The sequence below is a fragment of the Athalia rosae genome, chromosome 1 (genome assembly GCF_917208135.1).
Source record: "Athalia rosae chromosome 1, iyAthRosa1.1, whole genome shotgun sequence".
NCBI classification, from domain to species: Eukaryota; Metazoa; Arthropoda; class Insecta; order Hymenoptera; family Athaliidae; genus Athalia; species Athalia rosae.
This window is the reverse complement of record NC_064026.1, coordinates 12,035,009-12,062,181: the sequence shown is the minus strand read 5'-3', so window position 1 is coordinate 12,062,181 and position 27,173 is coordinate 12,035,009. Positions and strand designations below refer to the sequence as shown.

The following is a 27,173-nucleotide window of genomic DNA, read 5'->3' as shown; positions in this document are numbered from 1 at the left end:
GAAAGATTGGAATTAAGTTGCTCGAACGTTTTTGCGGTTTTTTTTTTTTTCCTTCGTCGATAAGGAAATAACCAACTTTTAAATTACCCATATTCCCTCGTTGAAGGGAAAGCGAAAATACACCGATAATCGCTCGCGCGTTTCTAGAAGCTCGTCGGATCGTTAACGTAATTAAATTTTTACCATCAGGCAGCCCAATACCTTTGTCCAGCGATATTCCCTTGGGTTGACCGAGGGCCTGCGACGGAAGCATCTGGACGTTACGTTATGAAAATGGTCGGCGTGCTTTACCTGCTTATCCTGATCTTCGATTTGATCATCGTTTGCGGAATGGGTAAGCGGAGTGTGAAATAAAAAGATGTATAATAATTCGTAACACCTTAGAATTATGTAAAAGTAATTAAGGTATCCGTCGATGATTATCTGCAGGAAATATGGGGACTTTCGTAACGATATTGACGTTTCTATTGCTCTTCGCGATCATCGGAGTTCTGCTGGCGATCAGCAGAAAACCACAAAACAGGTATTGCGTCAAAGAGTTTCGGTCAATTACCAAACGTTTCCATTCGGTATGTCTCCATTTCGCAAACGATATTCACCAGCTCTCGTAATTGCGAAATGAGTTCGTAAAAAAAAAAAAAAACTTTATCAGCCTTTAAAATTCGTTGGAAGTTCGAACCTCATGATCAACAACTCCGAAATAATTTCATACGCTAATTTCTGAGCTTCGATCAATTTTGAGACCCGATGTGGAGTCAGCTGTTCGAACCCTTCGCAGATTTCCAAATAATTTTCTACTCGACTAATCGCGATTCCTTTTTTCACAGGAATACGCTCATGTTCATGACTCCTGGTCTGCCGTTCATTCCCGCGATCGCTGTCACGGTGAACATATACCTAATATTTAAGCTCAACATCCTAACATTGGTCAGATTCGCTATTTGGATGACTCTAGGTAAGCAAAATCGTTTCATCCGTGAGTTTCATCGCAATTCACCGTTCAGAGTTATCCGACCGACTTGAATCGATATAATTACAGGTTTCGTAATGTACTTCTACTACGGTATAAAGCACAGTAGTTTGGAGGAGCAGGAAAACAGCGAGCATAACGCAGAGCATGGGACCTCAGATTCGGTCGGAGGAAATATAGAGTTGAAGGTTACCGACCACCAAAAACCATCGAGTTTCTCGTACACGAATTCCGGTACGGACCATGGTTACTACGGGGGTCAACAGCTCGATGCCTTCGGTCAGCCACTTTTTGGCAGTACGAATTTCGGCGGCACACCGAGTCACGCTACGAATACAAGCGGTAGCGCCGCGCAAGCTCGCGATCAAAAAACCGCTTCAGGAGAAGCAAATGTCCTTTTCGTTTCGGAACAGGCATTCCCGACCTGGGACGACTAGAAGGTTGTGTTTTATAGCTTAGACTAACAATAAAACTGATAAGAGAAAAACCCAAAAGAACTTCAGCGAGAGATGGAATAGAGTATTTTTGGCTTCTTTCGGAAATTGCAGATTTATGGTACAGTATAATGGACTTATACTTACGTGGACGGTGACAATGGATATTTGATTCTCCAATTGAATTTGAATTTGGGGGACAACATAGTCCGAATGTTATATTATATGATTGCCAGATGATTGATCTGCTGCTGTGAGTTTTGGCCGGACCGATTTGAAATGCTCAAAAATTAGTAAGAATCTATTTATTTATAATTATTCAATTATTTTCGTTGTTATTAAACGCGACGAAGAGCCGGTTTAGGGGTTGAAAAAACTAAGGAGGCTGGAGGGCGGTTTTTCTGCAATATTCCGAAAGGTGATTTGTTGAATATTGTAAAATTGTATCGTTGAAGAAAAAAAACGTAGCAAATAATGGCGGCAATATTTATTATTCTAACTGTATACAACTGTTGACTATGAGATTAGTTGGAAAAGTTCCATGAAACGGAGGCTACTTTGAAACAAGAATATATATATATACTCATATACCTACACATATACATACATGAATTATCGAATGAACGGAGCAAAAGGATTGAATCCAATAATTATTATACCGAGAAGCGACCACTTGTAATAAACTAACAATAAGATGAATTTCAGTTTTCCATACACGTGCGCACTTTTAATCCTGCAATCATAAGTCGACTAAGAAACAGGTATTTAACGGATGGTCAGAAAAAAAAAAAAACAATTAATAGGAGCAGTTTAATCTCGCCTAAATCTAGTCTTTCCCTAATCTTAATATCATGTAATCCTAGATTTAAGCTTATACTATAACATACAACATCGTCTAAGTCATTACCATAAAAATACGCATTAATTCACACAATTTGTATAAATTAATTATTGTTATCCTCATTATCATTACTGTTATCGTTATTATGATTTTCGCCTATATGTCGCTCCAAAAAACAGTTTAAAACTGATTGAAAATTTTATCCACGTAATATTTACTACTTTTAATATTTACATGTAACATACATTATATTATATTCAACGTATCTTCGGTTAACTGTTGACACGTGAGACTGTAGGGATGGAATCTTTCCATTCAGTATCTTGAACCATTCCACAACATATATTTGCTTTTGCAACGAAAGCAGATGAATAACTTTCACGCGATAACATCTGATCGATCTGGTATCGATCATATTTTACTCCAAAAATATTCCGAAATATTTGTGCTTCAGATAAATCCGTATTCATATATTATATCGTACAATATACTTTTTAAAAATCTATATATTGTGTTACCAGGTTTTATTATATTAACATCATCGACAGGGCCAGTGCGAACTTCAAAGGTTTTATTATTTTCCAGATAATATAAATGTTCATCATCACCCGGCAATTGCATGTATATTAACGAGGTACGCGAATAATATTAACGTTTAGATTTAAGAGTGATTCGACGAATAAAATAATAACAATAATAATTGCAATTCTAAAAGCTTGCCAACAGGTACAGCAATTGATTCGTTGTTTTTGGGATAACATACATGGAGATCAATGTTGATTACGGATACGAATTTTACCAGTTCTTTTGCGTTTTGATTGCTGAATGAAAAAAATTTTACATTTCACGAGCGTACGTTCCACGCGCTTATTTACAGCGTTAAATTAACGATCATTGAACAGGCGTATAAATAGAAAACATATAGTATACATAACATTGCAATCGACGCGTTATGTGCAATAAAAGTTATGCAGCAAATAAAACCGAAAAATTAACAACCGAAAAAATACATAAAAATGTACATGATATAATTACAAGATATCAAAACACGGATGAAATAATTATATCCGAAATCACTGCGATTTATAAAAAGCACATATGCAAGGCATCACGTAGAATAAAATGAGATTGTATAAAATTTGAAGTGCAGAAATATTTCAATGAAAACAACGTGTTTCGAAAATCAGCCGTCGCAATTTTTTAATCGGATTGAAAAATTTTAAATCTTAGGTTTAAGCTGTTGTTCATTAGCGCGTTAGAGTCACAATATAATATGCATACAATCGTTCACAGGAGGATTTTTCCAAACACGCATGACATCAAATTACGAATAAACTTAATCGATGAATCAATTCCTAATGAATTTTGGCAAAAAACAACAAATCACTCGATTATATACATACGTCTCCTGTCTTGATTCTTTTAATTCTTTTTTTTTATCCACACTTCCATAAACAAAATGTTGTTATTGCAGTTAACAGACTGATATTGTCTAACATCATCCTGATGTCTACGCATGTATGCATAATTAATTACCTGATATTATTAAATATTAATGATAAATTGTTGAGTATTTTGAATGCACATCTTTACAAGTTGACGATTGAAAATGATGTTATATTGAATATATCTTACTAAGGAAAACTCGTACGAAAAGGAAAGCTACTGTTTTGAAAAAGATAAATATGAACAGAAAAAAAAACTCGAAAAAGTATAGATGACAAAAAGAAAACCAACTACCAAAAAAAAAAGACAAAAGTAAAACATAATTCTGTGAAATTTTTGAAAACCATATCACAGCTTATCGAGATCGAGCTATAATACGTACATTGTAATAATAATATTAATAATAGTAATAATAATAATAGTCATAATTATTATATTAATAACAATGATATAAATACTATAACTATGATAGGTAATAGCAAATACTCCTTTCTCTGTATGACGTATAATTATTTGAAAATTTCTCGTAGTTACAAATCGTAGTTCAAGTTTAGCGTATTTATAGCTTTAATTTAGTTGAAGAGAAACTGATATAAGAAAGAAAAAAAAAGAAAAAAAAAAGAAAACTCGAAAGACAAAAAAAAATACAAAAAATAACTGAAATTTCCATTCGTATAAGTGTCCATAATGTCGATCATAGAGCCAATATTGTTAGATTCTTGATCTCCACAATGAAGACTAAGCATAGATATTTATTATATTAATAAGGAAGGGATAAGAATAAATTGAAACGAAAAAGTTAGCAAGAAAAAATGACGACATTCGAGCAATATTTCAAGCGTGCTGAGAATTATATAGTCGTTGTATACACTAATTCATTCAATACTCTTGTAAAATATTATTAACACTATATTATATAAATATAGTATATTATACATTATTATATTATATAAAGTTTCCGGAATTCACCGACGTAATAATTATGATGGTTATTTTTTTGTTTCCAATTTTAATTCTTCTTATGAATAGCGATATCTCGTTGATACAATTAAAACTTACGATAAACGGTGAAGGCGTAATACGTTATACTTCAACAAGAACAGTGCCTGTACCCCAGACGCTAGCCAGAGGTCACTAGATTCCTTTGAAGATCCACAATAAAAATAGAAGAAAAAGAAAGAATTCTCTGTAGTCAGAAGCAAAATAGATGTATTTTCTAAAAAAAAAAAAAAAATAAAATAAATGTGAAACAAAACTTCTGCAGTTTACAAGCAAAGAAGGTCGATGAAAAGTGTTAATTTTGAAGTTGCTTTTCAGAATGAAGGAAGATGGTCGATACCACAGTTTGTTAAAAGGGAATGAAAGTTTTTCGGTATCTTCTTCGCTCGAAATTGCAGAAGAAGGCGTCGTAGACGACGTCGTCGACTTTGCGAATCGGATGATATTGAGCTATTTAAATATTTATAACATATAAATAAATTATAACACAAATAAGGAAAATTAAAGAACAAGAGTGAGAGAGAAATGCAGTATGTGTCGAAATAAAAATAATTTCGCGATGCAAAATTACGCGCGATTTTTGACTCGATTAACAAATTTGAACGTCGCATCTGCTTCGCTGTTAAATTGAAGTTTTGATTTTCACGTTAATTATATATATACCTACATTATATATGTATATTTAATCTATATACTATTCCAATTTCTCGCAAAAGTTAAAAGAAATAGAAGAAAAAAGAAGAGGAAAATTTGCAAAACAAAAAAAAAAGAAAAAGAAATTAAATTATTGCAACGTGAAAATAGGTAATAAAATTGCACCAAAAATTATTATTATTATTATCATCATCGTTATGGTAGATGACCAATTGTCGTGTATAGGCGAACAATCTACGGGAAGAATATTTCAACTCTTTGCTTTTTTAGTTAGAGTTTCAAATTCTTAGATAGGAGGAAATGGCCTATTATACTAACATATATATGTATATACAGGGTGTCTTACTATATCGTAGATATATCTTACTTACCGTAACAAAACTTGATTACTGTAACGATTCCTAAATTTATTACGATCAAAACCCGATTCACTCAAACACGATGTGTAAAATAGGTACAGACATATTCATACGATTATGAAATTCTTGGTCATTTTATTTTATTTTTCATTTTCCGATTAATAATTTAACTACATTACCTATGTGGGACACCGTGTGTATATACCGTAATGAATGTATTTTGAAATAACCGCAACTCAATTGGCGATTGGAATAAAAAATTTGCTAGAGTTATAGTTAATTCAAAGGCACATTGAGACGAAAAGCATCTTCCAATTATAAAAGAAAAAAAATGAATAAAAATAAAAAACAAACCAACAAAAAGAAAACAAAAAATGAAATTGAATAAATAAATAAATGACGTATATATAGTAAAAGGAGAAAGCATCGAAAGAAAAAGAAGAGAACATGGAGGTGGAAATTATAAATGAACAACCAAAGAAAACGAGAGAATGAATCTATGAATAAATAAATGAATGAATTATAAAGAAAACTAAAAAAAAAAGTTTCTATCTAACTGGTTGTTGTTAGACACGTTTAATTTCATATTATATATAAAAGCGAGAATATATATATTACAAACTTTTACTGTTATAATTATATCTATTTGCATAATTACTATTTGTATTACTTCGCGAAAAAGGAAAAGAGAATAAAAAACAAATAAATAAGCATACGAAAATGGGTGAAGAAGAAATAAGCGAAAAATTGAAAAACTAAATTCCATAACATAGTAACGTCATGATGAACGCGTTGTACACCAAAGAAAAATTTTATTGCGAGGCAAATATACTTAAAAGTATACACAAAGATTAAATACCTACCTTATTATACCTAATATATTATATGTTCTGCCATATAATAAAGCTTACGATCGATATTATATATGTATATATATATATACAGTGCGATTCTGTTGAAAGCGGTTGCGATCAACGCATGCTCGAAATATTTGAATTTCTCGGTCTACGAGCGAGCCCGAAGCCTCGCTGAAGTCGGCGTAGCCACAGGCGTAGGAGTCTTGTTGTGATCTGCAGCCCTCAAGGTGACACTCCACAATAAACTGCCTACGCTGGTGGGTACGCTGACTTCAACGCAGCTCGGGTTCGCTCGAAGAACAAGAAATTCGAATATTTCAACGCAGGCGTTGATCGCAACCCGTTTCACCGGAATCACACGGTATACATATTAGTCTGGGCCAAAATAATCGACTATTCTTGCAATCATGTTTTCTGACTTTCGATTTTTGTAACTACCGCTAATAACAATATTTAAATAAATATAATATATATTCTGGAGGGAAATTCGACGCGCTACAAGAAAGCTCTCTTAACATTTGTCATTAAATTCACTCCTTTAAAAGTTATTCAATATTGAAGTTGAATTCAAATGTAATCTATTGCCCTTTATAGCGTTGGACTCAATTTTTGGCTATTGGAGTTAGCTAAATACATCGAGAATGAATTTTATAATCAATAAATTATGGATTTTGGGAAAAAAATGCAGTGATCCGACAAAAAACAACATTTAAGTCCTAAATTTTCCAATCAAATGAAAAAAATTAAGTCTGACCCTAAAAAAGCAATGGATTATACTTTTGAATTCAACTTCAACATCGAATAACTTTTAATAGAGTGAATTTAATGAAAAATGTTAAGAGACCTTTATGGTAGCGCATCAGATTTTCTTTAAGAAAACGTATTTTATTTATTTAGATATCGTTATCAGCGGTAGTTACAAAAATCCAAAGTCAAACAACAAAATTGAGAAAAATAGTCGATTTTGTTAGCCCACTCTAATACATGTTTGCGGAGCAATGGGTGGCAAAAGGGGGGAGGGGGAATCAGAGATGGAAATTGGATAGAATCGATTCGCATTTTGTGCATTATAATATAACAAGTCAAGGAATATAATCATAATAGTATGTAAATGTCGTTCGAAATTTTGGAGAGGTATATAATTGAAAATGAATCGACAAAAAAACCATTAAAAAAAGAAGATAGACAAAAAAAGGGATACAATATGAAGAGAAAACGAAACAAAAACAAATTAATAAGAGAGAAAGAAATTAAAAAAAAAAGAACAAAAAAACTAAGAGAGAAGAAGAGGATATATAGAATTTTACATGTAAAATATATATATACCCTGTGTAACTACGTTATTTAATATCAATAAGGGTGAAAATAAAAATGATTATTGAAAGACTATTGTGAGCGAACTTTTATCTTGTTTCTCTTATAATTTTCATCTTTATCCCGATATCCTCGATTATCGCGCGTAAATCGTAGATGAAGCTCCCTGAATCACGTGTAGTGAAAATAAAAAGAACAATGATAGTATCACATGTCTTTAATACTTAAAATCACGTAGGTACGATTCCTACATAGGTATTGGTGAAAATAATAAAGACATATTGATCTCGGTGATCGACAATAGCAGGAAGTTTACGTCATATAATTAATGAATTATACGTTTACGCTCTATTTACTGTCTGTATAATAAGAAACATTTATTACGTCTCGAATGAATTGAAAAAAAAAAAGAAGGAAATCACGTCGCAAGTATAATGTCAGTGCCGATGAGTTTTTGAATGTTAAAAATATATAGTAAGAACGAAAATCGTGCAGCGGATCTTCGGCCAATTCGAACAATCACCAAAGGAATTCGCAGAGATGATAAAATTGTGCAAAGAATCAGGTACCGGAAGGGTGTCCTTTGGTTCTGTCAAAACTTTATTCCGAAGATGCGCTCTCATTGCGGTGAAATTGGCACTTAATTCTTGCCTTTAACCTCGATGTGATCATCTACTCTTCCATACATAATCACAAATAGATGTAGATAATAACCCCGCATAATAGTATATCTTTATTCGTTTCACGTGTGTTGTGACAATCGGTTGTCATGGTATGGGGAGCTACGGGCATCAGGTATCTATACCAACCGCGTGCCGGCAAACCAGACCTACGATCTTTTACACATGCTGTGTATATCTTTCACGAAGGTTGAAAAGTATTTGTACACGAATGTGTGGTACGACATGAAACCGCAATGGTATATCGTTTCATTTTTATTCATTTTTTTTTCTACGGCACTTCGTACTCCCCTCTGTATAATACCCGTAGATTGTGGGACCTGCGTGCGCGCAATAAGTAGCGTACCTTTCGATGTGAGAATTATTGTGTAATTTATTCACTCGTTCGTTACTGCGTTTGTATCTGCGGAAACCAAAAAAAAAAAATAAATAATTGCTCAATTCGTGCACCGTTACCTTTTGATTTTTGTTTTTCGTCATTTTGGACGGATTTTAGGAGCCATAGTTTTTTTTTTGTCACGTGCCATTAAACTCCCGTTACAGAAAGGATCAGGGAGCGCCAAATTTTTTATTATACCCGACGGCACTGCAACTCGCGGCAGAAACACGCCAATCCATGCATGGCATGTGTGTAAGGGTATGTAAAGTATAATATGTATGACTATTACGTATGTACATACGAGAGTGCGTACATATGTACGATACATGTGTATCACCGAGATCCCTCAGACGCTGTCATTTGCCTTCCGGTCTTCTTCTGCTTCGTTCCGTTTCCGCCCTACAAGCTGAAGTTAAAGTTCAATTGATCGACGTATTCTTACGTAGGTATGTATATTTATTGTTTTGGTTTTATTCGTACTTGAAAAAATACCTTTTCCACCTCACGCTCCGAAGAATGATATTCATTCACCGTGACTTTTATTACCTGAATCGGGGGAGGAAGAAAAAATCATCTTACAGTGAGTGTGGTAGTCGTGCTGCAATTACAATTTTTTCACATTACTCGTTAACTTGACATAATTTAGAAATTGCGGTGAATTTATTGTTTCGTTTTACGAATCGAGCACAGAAATGAGCATATCATAAAAAAGTGCGATAAATGTAGATCAGAGAAAGCTCACAATTGGATGTAAAAAAAACTCGTGAAAAATATCATTCGACGCGATGATTATCCTCACGTTTCTACCCACGCACTTATGTATTTTCTGCCTGAACATCCACGGTGATTGAGTGCAACTTTAATAAAGCACAAAGTTCAAACGACCAAATACTTAACTCCGTGTTTAAAATTTAACCAACCTCCGAAGCCAACGACCGAAGAATCGTTACCATTTTATCCCTATATGTCACGTCTGAATCGAAAATTTCGAGATTAATAAATAAATCGAAAGAAAAAACAATTTAAATCTGGATGGATGTAGGTTGGGGAAGACAATCGTTAGTTTTTAGGAGTGGTCTACGGGAGTGCCGGTCTTTTTGTCGCATAATTATGTGCCAGGATATTTATTTATTTCATACAGTGCGCTATCCACAGTTACCGTGGAGATACTTTTCTAATTGCAACACGTTTAGGTGGCAAAGATTTCAGACACCTGGAGGTTGCCGCATTTTTGTTGAGAAAGCCCATCAGCCGGAAAATGGTGAGAAAAGTTACGAAAAATATCTTCAAATCAAACTACAGAAACGAAAAGACGGAATGTACAGCAAAAAAACTGAATCGTAAAAAAAATGAAAACTAAAAAAGGCTTCAAAGAGCGTCGCTGAGCAGGTGAGTCCTCGCGACGGAGCCACGCACGGGTGTAGTACATGGAATACAATAAAATTTTCATCAATCGTTTATCGACTTTTCCACCTCGTAAATAGGCAGTCCAATGACCCTACACTACACGAAACCCCGGCAAGAGTGTCTGCTTTCTGAAGAGTTTAAAAATGTATGGATATAGATTTAGAATCAAGGATCGATTCAACTGAACGACCAAACCACATCCAGTTCGTGACATTTATGGTATACCCAAGTCCGAAAGGAACGATACTTACGGGCAGTAATGGGCTGTTGGGACTCGAATTTATTGCTCCTAATTTTCTTAAACTCTATAGCGTGACGCGACAATGGCGTGATAATTGTTAAATCGTGAATTTCTTACGCAATAAGATAAAATTACAATAGTTTCGCCGATCGTGAACAATCGACGCTAAAGTTCCCAATGAGCGAACCCAAGATTTTTCATAATTTGCTCAAATATCGAAGTATGTCTACAGAAAATGGTGCGACAAAAATAAGCTGTCGTAAAGTTTTCATCAAATTTTCTAATATCACGGTTCACACCCACAGGGTGTAACCATGTGAAATCCTCGTTAAAAATATCCTCCTCCCCGAAGACGTCGTCGCAGGGGTTGACATTTCCCCTCAAAGTTTCCGTCGTTAGTTTGGTTCGACGTAGTCGGGCGGATAAGGGGTAGTAGCGAGGCGGCGTCAGACACGATCAGTGGTACCAACACAGAGGGGTAACAATTTTATACTTACCGGCTTCGCTGACCAGTAGTAAGCCTCCCGGCTTGGTCAGACGCGGTTGAAACAGTCACTGCTGGCTAAATATAACGAGAGACTCATGACGTACTTCGTTATCTATTTCCATTGGAAATAAGAGAAAAACGAAAAAGAGAAAAAGAGATCGTGAAAAAGAATATATAAGATTGATGAAATGTTTAATTGGAAGTTTAAGCATAAACACACGTCCCTGAGTGAGTCTGATTCCCGAAAACGATGATGTGGTATAAAATAGAGTAAAGATCGACGCGCATATGTTTTAATTTTATTTACTATTGATTAATACAATTTTCCTGTTCCAATTCGATTAAGGTTCTTTTTTTCTTTTTTTGTTTTTTTTTTTATTCTAAATTGAACATATCCGTTCATGCATTCTCTTTTTCTTTAGCCGTGCAACACAATTTGGTTCAACGATTCGAAATCGGAAAGATTAAGACCGAGTCTCGCGAACCACCATGTTTGTTCGCTGATTTTGATAACGCGACGCAATTTGTCAATTTATTCCAAAAAGACAGCAATTATTGTAGGGATATCTTACTACCCTTGACGGTGTCAAGGGTAAAACCCCTTGCGCACGTGTCGTCGAGTAACGTAATCGTCGCCATTATGATTAGCATCATAGTCATCGTTAAGATTTTTGCAATTCCACGATTCTTTGATATTTTTACGCCATCGCGACGTAGAAATTAAACTCCAGCTCGTAACACGATCATTACAAAGGGTGGAGTTATGCAGGAATTAACCTCCGTACACCTACGTATACTTTGCACACGATAACGACCGTATACGTAACGCGCGTGAACTTTGACCCGCGAATTTTTATTCACGTCCATACCATCGATTACGCTAAATTATCTGATCAAACTTATACGCCACATAGAATATCCTATAATTTAGCGATATTGTAACACTGACCACCTCGTGTTTATCGTCACGGAAGTCCGAATAAATCTTGTTTTTTTTTCTTCCTTCTTTTTTAAATAGCAAAGATAGCGATGAATTAATTACGTTTTACAGACTGAACGATTTTTCGATCGCATAAATTTGTATAATTCCAGATCACCTTGATTGTCATAAATATAGATATGCTTATAACCATATTTCTACATGGCGCTCTGATGAGCGATGACCTTGGCTCGCTCTTACCATTTTTTTTTTTTTTCTTGGATACAAGAAAGCGCTTCCGTATATTGAAAAAACAAAAACTGTCACTATGATTCTCGAGCTGCTAGTTAAAAAAGTCGTCGATTCAAAAAATGAAGACCTGGGCTGCAGCAGGAAATTTCATTCTTCCCGTCTCTAATTAATCACCGTTCATATCGCAATTATGTTTTTGTTTTTTGCCACGCGGACTTTTTGTTGTTCCGTTTGAGATGACGTGAGTCATAGCAATTACCAGATTAAAATCGGGCGTTGACTCGAGTGCAATAAATGTAGCCTCGTAATCCAATTGCGATTTCATTGAACGTCGCGTCGATTTCGCTTCAACTGGCAACGATAATATTCGACTAACCTACATAGATTCAGTATTTTTATTTCTTGTCGCAGAAGCTTCGTTCACGTACCGAACCCATATTTAATACCCGATTACATAAGTTGTCGCACTTCGTCGCAACGAGTAGTTATTTCTTTTTCTTTTTTTTTTTTCTCTTCATTAAAACTCACGTGTAGGCCTCTAATCTTCTGGCTTTGTATTCTCATATGTGTCAGTGCGTGATGTCAGTGTGTGATATATACACACGTGTATGGGGCATTCCGCGTCGATGCGACCAGGTTCCAACAAGCAATTTTCTTTCTTTCTCTCCAATTCGCTCCCTTATTTTTTTTTTCTACAGGTCACGATGGCAAAGCATTGAGAATCGAGTGAATTTTTTTGTTTACTTTTTTTGAAACGGCCAATCGAACAGCGAAAATCGACACTCGGTAGAATTGACACGGAATGACCCATAGGCACTTGGCAAATGAATCACACACGACTAACAATAAGCGATACGATACTCGTCTCTCTCCAATTTCGTATATTACCGTCTAGAGAAATGCGCTGCGAGCGAGAGAGAAGCGGTAAAGCGAGAACGAATAATCGGCAATATGAGTCATGAATTCAGGTTCGCATGACGTTTTCCAGGGATGTTTAACAGACCGCAGAGCGCGGCTACTAGGCAAGAAGCTGAGATGATGAACAAGGCTCAGAGAGCCCTGCACGGAACCACGGATACCATAGAAAAATTACGTCTGCTCTGCCTGGCCAGGGGTGCTAATGGCATCCTTGGTCTGGGTAGGTGAGTCAAATTATCCCTCCAATTATTTTCATTAATATCTCAAATATGATAATCAATCTAACGAAGCACCGCCATTTTGAATCATCAAGAGGCTATCTCAACAGCCTGTGCGTCGTTTCCTCTCACCACTGACATATGACAATATATCAGCGCCTCATACGAATCACTGACCATATTTGTTATCATTTTTACTTCTGTAGACTCTTTGTTTCCACAGTCATCGTGATATTCAGCTATTCGAATTTTTCATTCAGTCCTCTCTGGTGAATGAATATTTAAAAAAAAAATCACGGCGCAATTGTGCAACACATTAGTCTATACAATCTCGATGATCTCATAATATTTATGTCATATGTGAACGACGAATAACAAAAAATTTCAAATTTTTCAAAGACTTAATTCCGAATCGGCGGCAAGGCTATAGGAGCAGCTTTGCCGTATTTAGTCATGCCGTGGAAGTATCACGGCGACATGGTTTTCATTTTCAATTATACCGTACATTCGATGAATCATAGTCTCGCTCGCAACTGCCGCTGTAACAAACGAGTGATCGGAGCTAAAAACTTCTAGACGCGGAAAATCACATTGCATGAATAAATAAAAAAAAATAAAGAATTCTTTAAATTCATTGCGAATAAAAAGGAAACATCTCACAGCTGCATCGGCGTTGCATTTCAATCCGTGCGGTTTAACGCGTGTGAGGAATTAAAAACGACTAATAATAACGCGTGGAATGATCTCTAAATTTTCAGGTGCTTCAGGCGAATGGATGACGATGGTAATAAACAACTCAGTATGGAGGAACTAACGAATGGCATTCGCGAAACCGGACTCGACTTATCAGACGCTGAAATAGCGGATTTGTTTAAGGCACTCGACACCGATGGTAGCGGTGGAATAAATGTCAGCGAATTTCTCGTGGCAGTTAGGGTAAGAACGCGAGACCGTCGATGCGTTCCGGCATCAATTGATTCCACGTTTGAGTTTGTCTTCTGATAATTTCTACTTTCAGCCCCCCATGAACGATTCTCGTAAAAAAGTCGTCGACCAGGCATTCAAAAAGTTGGACAAAACTGGAGACGGAGAGATCACGATCGAGGATCTGAAGGGCGTTTACAACGTTAAATCGCATCCTCGGTACATGAGCGGCGAAGAATCGGAAGAAAGTATCCTCAATAAATTTTTAGCAAACTTCGAACAGGACGCGACAAGGGACGGCGCGGTAAGAAATAAAGTGAAATTCAACACAGGCCTACGCGTGTCGTCGTTCTTTTGAAACTTCTATTCTATCATTTCTGTAAATCGATGTAGCATACTCGACCTGCCGGCCTCGAAAATTAGTCGGGCCCATTACCGGTTTTCTTATGGGTGTATTTTTTCCCTCTTTGAACGAGGAAGATAAATAAAGCTACGGAATTTCTGTGCCTGTAAGAAAAGAGAAAAAACGATAGAAATAGAGAACACAATTGCAGAGATGGTGTTCATGAATTGGATGATTAATTTTCATTCTTGTTTCTATTTTGTTCAATTTTTTTATCGTAGGTTACAGAAGAGGAGTTCATGAATTACTACAGTGCGATCAGCGCGAGCATCGATCACGACGCGTACTTTGATCTGATGATTCGACAAGCGTATAAGTTATAAGGAAACTTTTCTTATACACGCTTTATTACAACCGTCAACATCATCGTAGTTTGACGTCGGTTTTATATAAATATATATTATAAATGAAATAATATGTTATTATCAGAAATAAAGCTTCTTTTTCAAAGGTTGTGTTAATTCAATATTTAAAATATTTGCGAATTTCGATTTATGCATATTATGCATTAATATATGATTATACCTTTCTTAAATAGTTTATTAACAATAATAATTATTAGCATTGTTACCAGTATCATTAGATATGTATGTACGCGCAATCAACCTACTATCGGTAGAATTAAGATATTTTTTCGACGAACTTTATCATCTGCATTCAATTTTATACCGCCCACGTTTCGTGTGTGTCATTATTATTATGGTCGTTATTATTATCACTGCAGGTAAAATTGTGTAATTGTGATGTTGTATTTTATGGAATACGAAATGAAATTTCATTAAATATTTTTATTCATAATTTTCATGCAATTACTTATAACTCTATTCATATACCGTTGAGTGCGCAATAAAACGAATGGAAAGGTCATGAATCGATAAGAATTAACAATGACATTGAATTATTTGTATTAATGTTCGATTCTAATTACGACACGAACATTGCGAACGTTAATAAATATATTATACTATTAACAGAACGGTTCGTCTGACAAATTTAATTTCCCATTTGGGAAGATAATTTCAGATGACTAATTTATACAACAATAACATGATTATCTGTCTAGTCACGGTATACTGTATAGATACATTCGCAGTCCTCAGTAAACGTGGAATAATGCCACAAAGGCATATAAATTAGCTGTACGACGAGAAAAATTATTCACATATGGTATATCATTTGTCTTTGTTCTTTGTATTTTATTAATTTTTTTTCTGCTTTTATCACGCAAAATTAATACACTGTCCCGACCGTTAGTGGTGCAATGTGATACCTAGACGCCGGATGTCGCTAAATTTTGGCTAATTTTTTTTTCGCAAATAATGAATGGGATTATCATACATGCACATGTTATCATCTGCAAGAGGAACCGGAAATTGATAAAAGAGCTCTGACTTCTGAGGAATTCAACATTCTGCAGATAACCCTTTGCAGCATTTTATCGTCGTAAATGAATTTATTTATAATCGAAGAATATAATCCTTTCATTGATTTTGTAAAATGAGCTGCGGGAAATATAGATCGTAAATTTAGTAACGATAAGACTGAAATTCGGTCAGATAACTTTCGCTGTTCTATTGTGTGTTTTTCAACTATTTGAAATTGCTGTATTTTTAATTAGTAATCGATTGATTTCGCGAGTTGATTAATTAAGTTTGCAACGTAATATCATTTTACTCGATTTGGCGGGGCCCGTGTATCAGCTTTCTTTTTATTTGATACCGATAGATATCTGAGGACACTATTTGACGTGACCTTGACAATTTTGGGTTGATTGTAATATGATACACACGCAATAAGGTGTTACATCACCTGCCTGACACGCTCAATTATTGTATCGATACGGGCATGTTTCACTATGTGTGCGATAAGTCGTTTATATAGCCGCAGCTAATCACAAGGGAAATCATCATCCAGTCACGTGATTTCATAGTACGCGATAACCATAGACATAGAGCATGTCTATGGCGATAACGTATACCTATAAATAAACTATTGCAGATAGTATAACCAATTGCGATCGTCCTGAACGTGGATGTACAGAATTCCAGGTATTTGAGTAAATTGAAAGTTGAAGAAATAGCTTAATTAAATTTGGCCAATTATCCGTCGTAGTTTTGAAAAATTGGTGAAAATAATATCGACGTTTGGAATAAAAATTTTGAAGCAATTTCGCGACTATCGTTACTGTACGATACTAATCGTGAGTAGGTTGAAGGCTACTAAAAATTATCCAAAAAGATGCATCGGCCGGGAATCGAACCCGGGCCGCCCGCGTGGCAGGCGAGCATTCTACCACTGAACCACCGATGCGATGAATAAAAGCAGGTGCATTTTCTATATATGCACATTTTTCGATGTGATGAAACAGAATCTTTAGTGTTCCGAGAGTTTGTGGCACAAAAATTACGATTCCTCATCTGAAATCCAAGAAATTATTTTAACTAAAATTCAATTGAGTAGCTTGGTGGCATGCATAAACAAAAAAATTTTAGTCAAAAAAAATCCTCCCCGGCGGGGAATCGAACCCCGGTCTCCCGCGTGACAGGCGGGGATACTTACCACTATACTACCGAGGATTTGTTGAAGAATATGTTTAGTTATTAGAATTTGAATGACAAAAATTGAATGATTGGTTCTAAAAATAATTAATCGAACCAACATTTCGTTTTACGTACTATGCAATGAAGATCATTTCGAAAATAGTTCGTTCATCTAACGTCTAAAATAACAAACATCAGCCCACATGAATTGAGTCATGAAAAAATAGAGCATGCCTTAGAAAAATGTATAATTTAATTATTAGTGTGCATGAATTATGTAAGCCTTAACGGCACTCTTAATAAATTTTAGAAACGGAGATTTTGACCATCAGGGGTTTTTCTCAACGGTGCAACTGATTATTCATTACGGTTTAAGATGCATCGACAGTTTCTCTTTTTGTCAGCACACGCTCAGAGAAATTATGTGGAAATTCTTGACTCTTGCTCCGATCGACCTTGATCATGATTATATGAATATTAATCGTTCTTGTCGATCGTTTGACACCGTTCGATTTCCAATCCACTTGTATTGACACTAAATAGCCACTAAATCAGCCCGGATTTCATAATGACGACTTTCGATCTCATCGAAATTATAAGCGCACTGGATTTTCTTTCACCAGTTATGCAGGTGGCTGCACATTAATTACAATAATGAACAACAATTACAAGCGCAATATTCGAAGGGTGGGGGGTCGGACAAACCGAACTTATAAAGAGGGACGCACGCGCCGAACCAGTTACTAGGCGATTGACGCTCAGTCGCGGTGGTTCTGTTTGGTGGTTAAATTAGGGTGGCTGAGTCTCGCGCCGCGGCAAGTAATTTAGTTTATAAGTGGATGTGTCGAACGTGGCGACGAAGCAGTCTGGAGATATATTTAACTGTCACCACAAGTTCGAGTGATTATTGACGGGAAATAATTTGAATTATTGTTAACTTTGGAGTACGCGATAACCTTGAAGTAGTGTTACGTTACTTTGTTAGTACGCGAAATCGAAAACAACCTCGCCATCGTCAGCAGCAGGGATCAAAAGTTGGATCGCACAGGAATTACTTGAATTGTTTACACATACATCGCCAAAATGAAGAACTTCTCGGTGAATCTCTTGTCGTTTGTTCTTGTTGGTAAGCCTCGGTGACTTGGTTCAAAATTATCGAATGTGAATTTCAAAATTCTGTTTTATCAAATAAGATGTGAGTTGCGAAAGATGTTATATATGTATACTCATGAACATACAAACAGGCGGGAACTGCGACAGGTCAAAAACATCAATAATAAGTATGACACGTCATGGTCAACATTTAGATAAAGTGGCATAATAGGTTCGCAGGTTATGGAACACCTTACCTGAATTCGTTAGCCACCGAGACATTCGATCGCGATTCGATATTCAAAATATTTTCTACCTCGAACTGACAATGAGATCCGCCTCAGCGAATTCGCTAATAAAGAAGAATCCCTTCTCATTTATTCTAGTACCTTAGATCAAAATAATCGAACGTCCTTAATTTTTCATAGTCGCATTACACTACACTTTTGAATTGGGATTCAATTGTAATTAGTTCAACTAGTTTCCCCGGAATCTACGTTTGTGATCGATATGATGCATATTCATGTGTTTTATTATCGCGTTACGATAAAACGCTATTCAAAAACATCACGTGGCTAAAAATCTACTACCGTTCATAAATTGGAATCAAAGTCCAATTTGAGGGATGACAACTTGACCGCTACTCCGTTACGAGCTCCGCGCATCTATCTAAAATGCGTCGCTTTTTTTTCATTTGTAATTTCAAGCGTCATATCAGCAGCTGTTCATTATTTGTAGTATCTGACAATAAGTTCAAAGTCCGATGCAAGATTGCGATAAAATCATAGATCGCCCGTATCCATCCCGTACAAGTAATTTCCCTGCGTGATACACGCTCCACATAATTTAATACAAAGAAAATTCCCCGATTTGCTCTATTCTGGGATCAAAAGCAAAATGTGATTCAAATCCCCACAACTCCCGGAGTCAATATCATATTTAAATCGGAAAAAGTTTCCGACATCAAGTACAACATGTTTTATATTTCCCGTTTTTCTTTAAATTAGCGAAAATGTCATGCCATAACTCTATTCGGATTCCGCCAGTATTCAGAGTTCTATTTGTAGGCCACAAAAGCATACTTGCGTATGGATGGTATGTTACGTTATCATCAAGAGACTCCTATCGTTCTCGCCCATAAAATTAACCAGCCAGTTGTCACCCTGCAACCGGACTTCCTGTACTTTGAAAATTGGCATCAAATGAGCAGAACTGAAATTTTGTTCGCTTAAAATATTTCGTAACTAATTTCATCCTACTATCGTCATGGGGCTATGATTATATTTATAGTTGAGATATTACCTGATAACTCGGACCAATCCAGGCTTGCTGTGATAATTAAAATTCGCCTTTCTACATTTTAGGTACTTTATGTATCGCTGCTGCGCAAGACCACATTCCCACTCAAGATGAAATACTCCAAGCTGTACCGGACCTGAACCGAATACCTTATTTTGAAAATCTCAATGCATCTGGTATTAAGACTGAAGAAGTGGAAAGGCTTATGAGAGAAAAGTGTACAGAAAATGGAGGGCCTAACGCGTTTGAACAGGCCAAATCATCCCCGGGAGAATTTCAAACCTGCATGCAAGCACTACTGAATGTCACACAGATCCAAGCTGAGATGGAAGAAGCACGAGAGCGCAATGCTCTAGATGACGTTTTTGAGAAATATTGTAGGAAGGTCCCAGATGTCAAGAAGTGTGTGAGAAGTCTAGGAAACAACATCGAACTCTGCCTTGACAGCGAAGAACGTGAGAATATAGTCGTCATTAATAACATGACTAGCTCACTGCTCGAGTTTATTTGCCATGATCAAGGTGATCGTATTGCAAGTAAGTATAATTATTCGATTTCAAAAGTATTCCATACAAGACACCTTACCGTCATGTATGTGTTTGTAATAGTTTGAATACGTATCTACATTTTGTATTATTTTTTCTAGTGTTCATTGCTGCGGGTGGTCCAGAATGTATTTCTTCCAAGCAAACAGCGCTCGATACCTGTATGAAAGATACCGTGGCCAATTACTTACCTGCAGCCAATTCTACTTCTGGAACTCCGGGTCTTCCAAATCTTCCATCATTTGTTCTGGGCATCAAAGAATGCACGTAAGTATGAATAGTAAGAGAAGTTTCTAACTATTCTCTAATGAAAGAAAGATGCCAACATGGAACTTTTGTATCATACATATGCATGTGTTTTAATGACTCACAATTTTTTTCTTTGCAATAGAGACATATCTAGACTCCAAACTTGTGCTGTGAAAGTTTTGGAGGATTGTGAAGATCCAACACCAGCCAACGTCGTCGACGCTCTATTTACGTTTGTCAAAAAAGTAACACCTTGTGAAAATTTACTCAAAGGCCAACCTTCGCCAACTGCGGATAATCACAGAGGTGGGAACAAAAATGGTGTTGCAGCTACGGGTTTCAATTCGTTAGTGTTAACAATCGCTACAGCGATATTTCTGAGATTTGCGTAAAAGACATTTAAACGTTCGATGTAAACCGATTCAGTTTTCAGCTGAGAAAATTTCAGGGAACAGGCTGGAATTTTTTTTTTCTCATTCAAAAATATCGTAAAACAATTGTGAATATTTGAGAGTTAAAAAACGTACCAATTACTGACATCAACTATAAATTTTTGTTGATCTCGAATTTGAGTCCACGAGCAAAGGATCCTTGTGTATATTTATCAAACTGTTATTATATTAGTCAACGATGCGGCTTGTGAGATATGAGCAGGAACATTAATTCCGGTAAAGATGTAAGCCGTGCCTTTTCAAAAAAAGTGAAAGTAGTCAGGAATACTCATACCATGTATAACACATGTTATGGTAAATTTAAAATAAATTACTGAAAACTTTTGTACTATGTGGCATCAGATTGAGGGCTGGAAAAAACATCACGAATTGTGTTTCGTAATATCTTACTAAGAATAAGGCCGGAAATTAGCTCGCTATGCTGGTATCAAACTTTAAAAAACGTATTTATTATTTGTGTTTGTTCAAATTTTGTCTTATTACGTTTATAAAAAGAGACTGCAAGTCATTCATTCTCTTATTGTACTTTGAGTAACATAGAATATCTTTCGTTGGTTTTGTTCATGTTGTAAACAAAAAGCATAAAAGTCTATTATTTACACTTCGCGAAGACGCATTTCGAATGAAACATTTAGAATCATTTCAAAATATCCATATTTACTCTCAAGCCAAATACTGAAAGGCTGTTTATGCCGTAATACCCACGGGTATAACTAGCGGTGAAAGGAACAAAACAAAATCTATAGCACCACAAAATATCCAATGGGACGTGCATCTATAATCTTACTAATATGAAGCATGGGGTAAGAAATAAATCTGACGTATGCGAAATAGTTGCTTTTCGAAATTTCTATATAAGTGTAGCAAAAAAATCCCATTGTCAACTACTCGAGGTCATTACAGTACTCTCAGTCTACACCCATCAATGTCATCAAATGACGATAGGTACTTCCACTCTTAATTGATATTATCCATTTAATGTGGGCTATCTTATTACACTACTGTTTTTACGTACCGTTGGGTATTTGGAATGTAGCTACTTTTTTACATACATGACACCTATAAAAATTTTGTAAGTTTGTACATTCATTGACACACATGTTCAGAATTCTATTCAATAAAATTATTAAGTAAAAAGTCCTCTGATAATTTCATAAGATCCTTCATCTACCTGATCAACAAATCACATCTCATGAGACAATATAGCGCAAAGGAAATAAACAATCCAAAATATTAAAAATGTCATATTATTCAAATATTACCAGAAATTCCTGATTGGATCGATGGATTGGATGGTTGACAACCTTCGAATCGAAAGAATGTGAGGTATTCCAGAACAGAAAATGAAGATATCTAGTAACATCTGTCAAATGCCGAATGCCCATATTGACCCGTTTCCGCTTGACTTATTGTTAAAATCAATTGTAGATACCAGATGTCCGTGCAGTCTGCAGAAGACTAGCAGAAGACTCTAGTCAGGAGACTCCAGCTGTATGACAGAGATACAAGAATGCTGACAGCGCTTCTAGGAAGTATCAGAACGTAGCCATAAGACACAATATGCAATTTTGTGCAACTTTTACATGAATCAGTTTCTATTGTGAATTGCTACCAGTGGTTACTACTCACTACGACATATTGTGAAAAATTGCGCAACGTGCTGTCAGATCTGAAATCACGGAAAACTTTCATTCAAAATAATATTTCTACGCATGCGTAAATACATTTCGTGAAAGTTCGGTTATGTTCGTGAAAATTCGTAGATCGTAGATCGCGAGAGATTTAAGCACGTCCCCGAGTGCAACGTTAGCTGAGAAGGCCCGGCGTTGGCTGTCTCGACTTGTATGTTTTGAAGACTTCGCATAATGTCAATAAGTTTTTATCAAATTTTAATAACAAATTTATACAACGTGTTCAGTATACGAAGGAAAAACCATAGTGCAAGGCATTTACCCTCTTGATCGAGTCATTTCGCTAGTGCTAATTGTGAAACTAGAAAGGGCAATCACCATGCCAGGAAAAGGGGGCAAAAAGCGATCGTCAGGTAAGCTAAAATTTTCTTTTTATTCTAACGAAACCACATACCGTTGAGAAATGCTGAAAAATAAGTAAAATTATCATGCCTAAACGTAACCATATTACGTGATGATTTCTTTGCCATTTTCACGATCACATATGTGCGGCGTAAATACATATATATCTGGAAAGGAACGTGCCATATTAACTCGTGACACGATGAGCTCGTGTGATTCATCCTTTCCGTTTATTATCATTGAACGTATTTTTATAACTCTTCGACTCTTTGTGCCTGGTTTTTCTACTAACCTCTCGATCCGATATCCAACCCTCGCAAATAATTCAGAATTCCTCACCTACTTAAGATTAGAAATAGCCCATGGCCACGAGACGGGCGTATTATTGACCCCCATGTGACTTCCATGCCTCCGAAATTTCGGTGGCTCGTGTCGCCGTCTGAAACGAGATATTCCTTCTGAATATCTTGCAGAAAATTCCCATGTTCGTTTTATCTAATCGCGTTGACTTCTGCTCTCATTTTCTCATGACTACGAGAAAAAATATTCTTCATACACGTAATTCAACGCTGTCAATGTATTAAAAACTTTCAATCGTCCTTCAATATCCATGTTTAAAATTTTATTCAGACATTTCTACAGCCTTCGTGTGAAACGTACATCATACGTCATAATATAATAACGATGATTCTTGCAAGCCAGCTTGCTGTTCACCTACGTGTGTAGGTAGTGAGCAGGAACAGCTGTTAACGCGTTATATAACAAGATAGTTAATATTATGTACTCCATTCGACAGCAGTTTTAGAATTTTTATACATACATATATGGATGTGTAAGAAAACAAGTGACAGAGTTTCACTGATCGAAATGTAATTCCCTTTTTATATACACCCTCGAACAGATCCTTTTATAACCAATCGATGCTCTTTACTTGAGGTATTGATTATCCTGAACATTTTTAAGTTCGTTTGAAATATTTAGAAACGAGTAGATTTCATAGATAATTCAGTAATCGACATGAAAACCTTAGCTACCATTTGCAGCCTAAAAAGAAGTCAATCTATTTTTTCATAACAGTTACAAAAGTGGCTTGTATTTCCCTTTCTCCCGCTTGCAAATATGCGTCCCTGATTTGTAGCACATTCACTAAAGACCTGCTATGGATATAAAATTTATTCCCCCAACGCTAACAACATGAATTTTCACATGTTATATAAAAATACCATTTGCCTAAAAATGCCAACTATGATAAGAACCTATGGGCTTCATACATGGCCTCGATTGATCAGCTTTTAGTTTGGATCCATAGCCTTTGTGAATTTCAAGTAGATTTGTTACTTTAGCAGTATATTCATGGTACTCCCATTAACTATGAAAACAGTTCAATCATAAGCCATGTGAAATTATATTTGTTTTACACTAATCTAACCTCAAATAGTTTATTGATAAGGAATAACCTCGGTAATATTATCGTTGATTTACTGATATATCATCTAACACAAACTTTAAACTTTATTAATTTTTTCTCATTTCTTATAATGGTGCATCGATTGATGAAGAAATTCGTTTCTCATTGTACTGTTCACTCTGAATATTTGTTGATGCCTCAATTCAATTAAATCCTTTAAATTTTAATCTAGCTTACGGCAGGAAAAGGGCTGAGCTCATGTCGGACGACGATTCGGTTAACAATGATGCTTGTAGCATCGGTAGCGGCCAGTCGGACAATCGAAGCATCATGGATGATGTTAACGCTAATGACAGCGAGGTGGATGAGATAGCTCAACAAGAGGCGATGGAAGACAAGCTCAGGGAAGCAATTGACGGTCTAAACCAGAAGTGTGCTAAATCAAGGACAACTTGCTTTAATGGGGTCGAAAAAGCTTTCACCCTTAAATACATTCCAGACTTTGTAGAGGATAGAAAAATGACAATCACAGACAGCATAGAAAGAGCCTTAAAAAAAGGACGAGGCGAAGAACAATCCGCCGCAGCTAGATTGGCTAACTTAGTTTGCGTACAACTTGGAGCTTTTGACAGTGCTGAAATGATAGGCAAAGATCTAAAGACTGTATTTATCACTACTGCCAATGATAAGTCTAACTCTCCATCTGCCAGAGCTGATGTAAGCTAGAGACTTCTTAATTGTTTTATTCTTTGCTGAATGACAAGAATTGGGAAAATATTAACTATAAATCCTCTCATTACAGTGTTACTGGGCTCTTAGTATGACACAGTTTTTATCAGGCAACGATGCGGCAGACACTATTGAAATCATGCAGCTTTTGTTAAGCGTATTCTATGATTCTGCTTCTGTTAATCTTCCGGCTATGCAGGCTACAGTTCTGTCTGCTTGGACGCTACTTTTAACTCTTGTGGCACCTTCAGATGTTTACAACTTGATTAACAGCGATACAACTGACACCTATATGCTGTATGTTGATATTGTGTATAGTTTATTAGACCTTTTCTAGTTTAGTAATCATCTTTTGAATTGACAACTCTGTCAGCAAGGCAAAATAACTTTTTTCAGCTATTTACTGACTTGCTCATATTTGTGATTTCAGATCCTTGAATCAGCTGCGAGATTTATTAGAGTCACCTCACCTAGAATTGCGTCTAGCAGCCGGAAATGCATTAGCTGTGATATTTGAACTTGGTCGCGAGTACTCTGATGACGATGATGATGAAGTTTTGGAAGCAATGGATCTTATCACCATCCTAAAAGATCTAGCTACCGATTCAAACAGACACAGGGCTAAAAAGGATCGTAAACAACAGAAAGCCAATTTTAGAGATATACTGCGATACATAGAGGTAAGTCATGCAATGAGAACATAGTTGATGAAATTAATTCATTCTTTCAAAGACGTCGTTTCGATCATCGTTACTTTAATCAATCAGGATGATGAATTTCCGGAACTACAAGTTAAATTTGGACATGAAACGCTCTATTTGGAAGACTGGTGCTCCCGAATTCAGTACGCAGCATGCTGCCGCATGCTTGGATCTGGTCTCAACATTCATTTAGCTGAAAATAAACTCCTTCGAGAGATCTTTGCTTTGGGAGAAAGAGTCTTGACCCCTCAGTCCGCTCAGAGGCGGAGCAACAAACACGAAAGAGTAAGTGTTTGTCTGTCACCGATATTACCTTAATAATTTTTGTGATCTAAAGGTGGTAGGCATTTGCTATCGAAAGATATTCCGGATGAATCATGAATTGTTTATTTTTTCAGAGTCTTTTGAATGCGGCTGCATTTAAAGCTCGAACCAGACAGCGCAACAAGAACCGTGACAAGCGCTCTGCAGCTCTTGCTTCCTAATTTGATTTTGATTATAAAATCCTGACTATGATCTATGCAAGTGATAGCATTATGGAAATTATTATTTATTTAGCCAATCTAATAATGAAATTGGAACCGGATGTTAGCCATTCCAGAGGTATACCAACTTTGAGAAATTATTGTACATAAAAAAATTTACTGTAACTTTTTAACGTAAAAAAAATCTTCTTGGAATATAATCACTGCGAATTTCTGGAAGGGATTAAATATGCATTGTAATGATATTGTGCAATATCTTCGTAATATTCGGACGTTGAATAGGTATATGTATATGTATACAAGATTCTTTCAACTCAATATTGTTATTTAAAGCTATCATTAAACAAACTAATTCAGGAAACGTTCGTGTTGTTTTTCTTTTTAACAATTGTTTTACTAAACGGTATTTTGTATCGTAACAAGAAATCTCAATATTGGGTAAACTGAGTTGGTTCTCAACGTTATGTATGTATGTTACCGCGAATGACCGAAATTAGAAAATGTCGACTTTCGTCGGTGAATGTCAACAAATACCAAATACGTCGATCAAAGATCGAATATTTCATTACATTGTTGTACATTCGGACCCTCTCCGGTGTGTGTCGACATGCTCTGCATGGTGAATGTCAACGTATACCGGTGTAAGTCAGAAATAAGGGTATTTAGCAAATATTTCGGACATACACAAAGCGACTATGTGAATGTTGACATTCACTGGTGAAAGTCGACATTCTCCAGATTCCGGTGTTTCACAATAACATGTACATAACATACTATTACCAACCTGATGTCCAAATCATTTGGTGATAAAGGATTACAGAGAATAAATGATGAACTGATGATGATTTTTGAACTGCTGAGGTTAAATTTGGAAGAATTTTGTAAAAATATTACATACTGCATTATGCGTTATTAGCAAAGATTTGAAGAATTTCTTT

At 35.9% G+C, this 27,173-nt stretch overlaps 4 protein-coding genes, 2 long non-coding RNA genes and 2 other non-coding genes across 13 annotated transcripts in view; 4 read left to right on the top strand and 4 right to left on the bottom strand.

Annotated features, from left to right (window-relative positions):
* The window catches only part of LOC105687195 (cationic amino acid transporter 2), a 30,485-nt gene extending 22,536 nt beyond the window's left edge, over positions 1-7,949 (top strand). Inside the window, exons 11-14 of the mRNA XM_012402639.3 lie at positions 190-334; positions 430-523; positions 828-955; positions 1,040-7,949. Of these exons, the coding sequence (XP_012258062.1) occupies positions 190-334; positions 430-523; positions 828-955; positions 1,040-1,407 (735 nt within the window). The 3' untranslated portion in view covers positions 1,408-7,949. The remainder of the gene's footprint in view (positions 1-189; positions 335-429; positions 524-827; positions 956-1,039) is intronic.
* Positions 7,950-9,233: 1,284 nt separating this feature from the next.
* LOC105687005 (calcyphosin-like protein) lies at positions 9,234-15,152 on the top strand. 5 transcript variants are annotated; one of them, XM_048656967.1, is made up of 5 exons: positions 9,234-9,375; positions 13,228-13,381; positions 14,134-14,311; positions 14,394-14,603; positions 14,924-15,152. In XM_048656967.1, exons 1-5 carry the CDS (start codon positions 9,249-9,251, stop codon positions 15,023-15,025), a joined length of 771 nt encoding a protein of 256 aa, XP_048512924.1. In that variant the 5' UTR covers positions 9,234-9,248; the 3' UTR covers positions 15,026-15,152. The 5 variants fall into 5 exon arrangements, with proteins under 5 accessions (XP_048512924.1, XP_012257732.1, XP_048512922.1 ...); XM_012402309.3 differs by having other exon boundaries at positions 9,292-9,379; XM_048656965.1 differs by lacking the exon at positions 9,234-9,375 and adding an exon at positions 10,029-10,194.
* Positions 15,153-15,221: 69 nt separating this feature from the next.
* Positions 15,222-17,819, bottom strand: LOC125501405. Its single transcript, XR_007278967.1, has 2 exons — positions 17,378-17,819; positions 15,222-17,119 (listed from the first exon to the last, which is right to left on the bottom strand). It is a non-coding gene; the product is annotated as an uncharacterized LOC125501405 (long non-coding RNA).
* On the bottom strand, positions 16,942-17,012 carry Trnag-gcc. The gene has a single exon. It is a non-coding gene; the product is annotated as a tRNA-Gly (tRNA).
* Positions 17,207-17,278, bottom strand: Trnad-guc. The gene has a single exon. It is a non-coding gene; the product is annotated as a tRNA-Asp (tRNA).
* Positions 17,820-17,998: 179 nt separating the features above from the next.
* On the top strand, positions 17,999-22,016 carry LOC105687147 (27 kDa hemolymph protein-like). The gene is made up of 4 exons (XM_012402547.3): positions 17,999-18,368; positions 19,699-20,169; positions 20,280-20,445; positions 20,570-22,016. The coding sequence occupies exons 1-4, from the start codon at positions 18,326-18,328 to the stop codon at positions 20,817-20,819; spliced, it is 930 nt and encodes a 309-aa protein (XP_012257970.2). The 5' UTR covers positions 17,999-18,325; the 3' UTR covers positions 20,820-22,016.
* On the bottom strand, positions 21,307-22,615 carry LOC125501404. The gene is made up of 2 exons (XR_007278965.1): positions 22,509-22,615; positions 21,307-22,368 (listed from the first exon to the last, which is right to left on the bottom strand). It is a non-coding gene; the product is annotated as an uncharacterized LOC125501404 (long non-coding RNA).
* Positions 22,383-26,596, top strand: LOC105687146 (interferon-related developmental regulator 2). Of its 2 annotated transcripts, none has more exons than XM_012402545.3 (6): positions 22,383-22,923; positions 24,553-25,037; positions 25,123-25,346; positions 25,480-25,729; positions 25,817-26,035; positions 26,149-26,596. In XM_012402545.3, exons 1-6 carry the CDS (start codon positions 22,890-22,892, stop codon positions 26,233-26,235), a joined length of 1,299 nt encoding a protein of 432 aa, XP_012257968.2. In that variant the 5' UTR covers positions 22,383-22,889; the 3' UTR covers positions 26,236-26,596. The 2 variants fall into 2 exon arrangements, with proteins under 2 accessions (XP_012257968.2, XP_048512853.1); XM_048656896.1 differs by lacking the exon at positions 22,383-22,923 and adding an exon at positions 23,049-23,781.
* The last annotated feature ends 577 nt before the right edge of the window (positions 26,597-27,173 follow it).

Excerpts from the sequence above, each read along its gene's own strand:
- LOC105687005 (XM_048656965.1), top strand. The coding sequence starts at position 10,044 with ATGTGCCAGGATATTTATTTATTTCATACAGTGCGCTATCCACAGTTA. Across the intron at positions 13,382-14,133 it reads GGCATCCTTGGTCTGGGTAG|GTGCTTCAGGCGAATGGATG; the intron begins GTGAGTCAAATT and ends CTAAATTTTCAG. Across the intron at positions 14,604-14,923 it reads ACGCGACAAGGGACGGCGCG|GTTACAGAAGAGGAGTTCAT; the intron begins GTAAGAAATAAA and ends TTTTTATCGTAG.
- LOC105687147 (XM_012402547.3), top strand. The coding sequence starts at position 18,326 with ATGAAGAACTTCTCGGTGAATCTCTTGTCGTTTGTTCTTGTTG. Across the intron at positions 18,369-19,698 it reads CTTGTCGTTTGTTCTTGTTG|GTACTTTATGTATCGCTGCT; the intron begins GTAAGCCTCGGT and ends TCTACATTTTAG. Across the intron at positions 20,446-20,569 it reads CTGGGCATCAAAGAATGCAC|AGACATATCTAGACTCCAAA; the intron begins GTAAGTATGAAT and ends TCTTTGCAATAG.
- LOC105687146 (XM_012402545.3), top strand. The coding sequence starts at position 22,890 with ATGCCAGGAAAAGGGGGCAAAAAGCGATCGTCAG. Across the intron at positions 25,038-25,122 it reads CTCCATCTGCCAGAGCTGAT|TGTTACTGGGCTCTTAGTAT; the intron begins GTAAGCTAGAGA and ends CTCTCATTACAG. Across the intron at positions 25,730-25,816 it reads ATATACTGCGATACATAGAG|GATGATGAATTTCCGGAACT; the intron begins GTAAGTCATGCA and ends TTAATCAATCAG.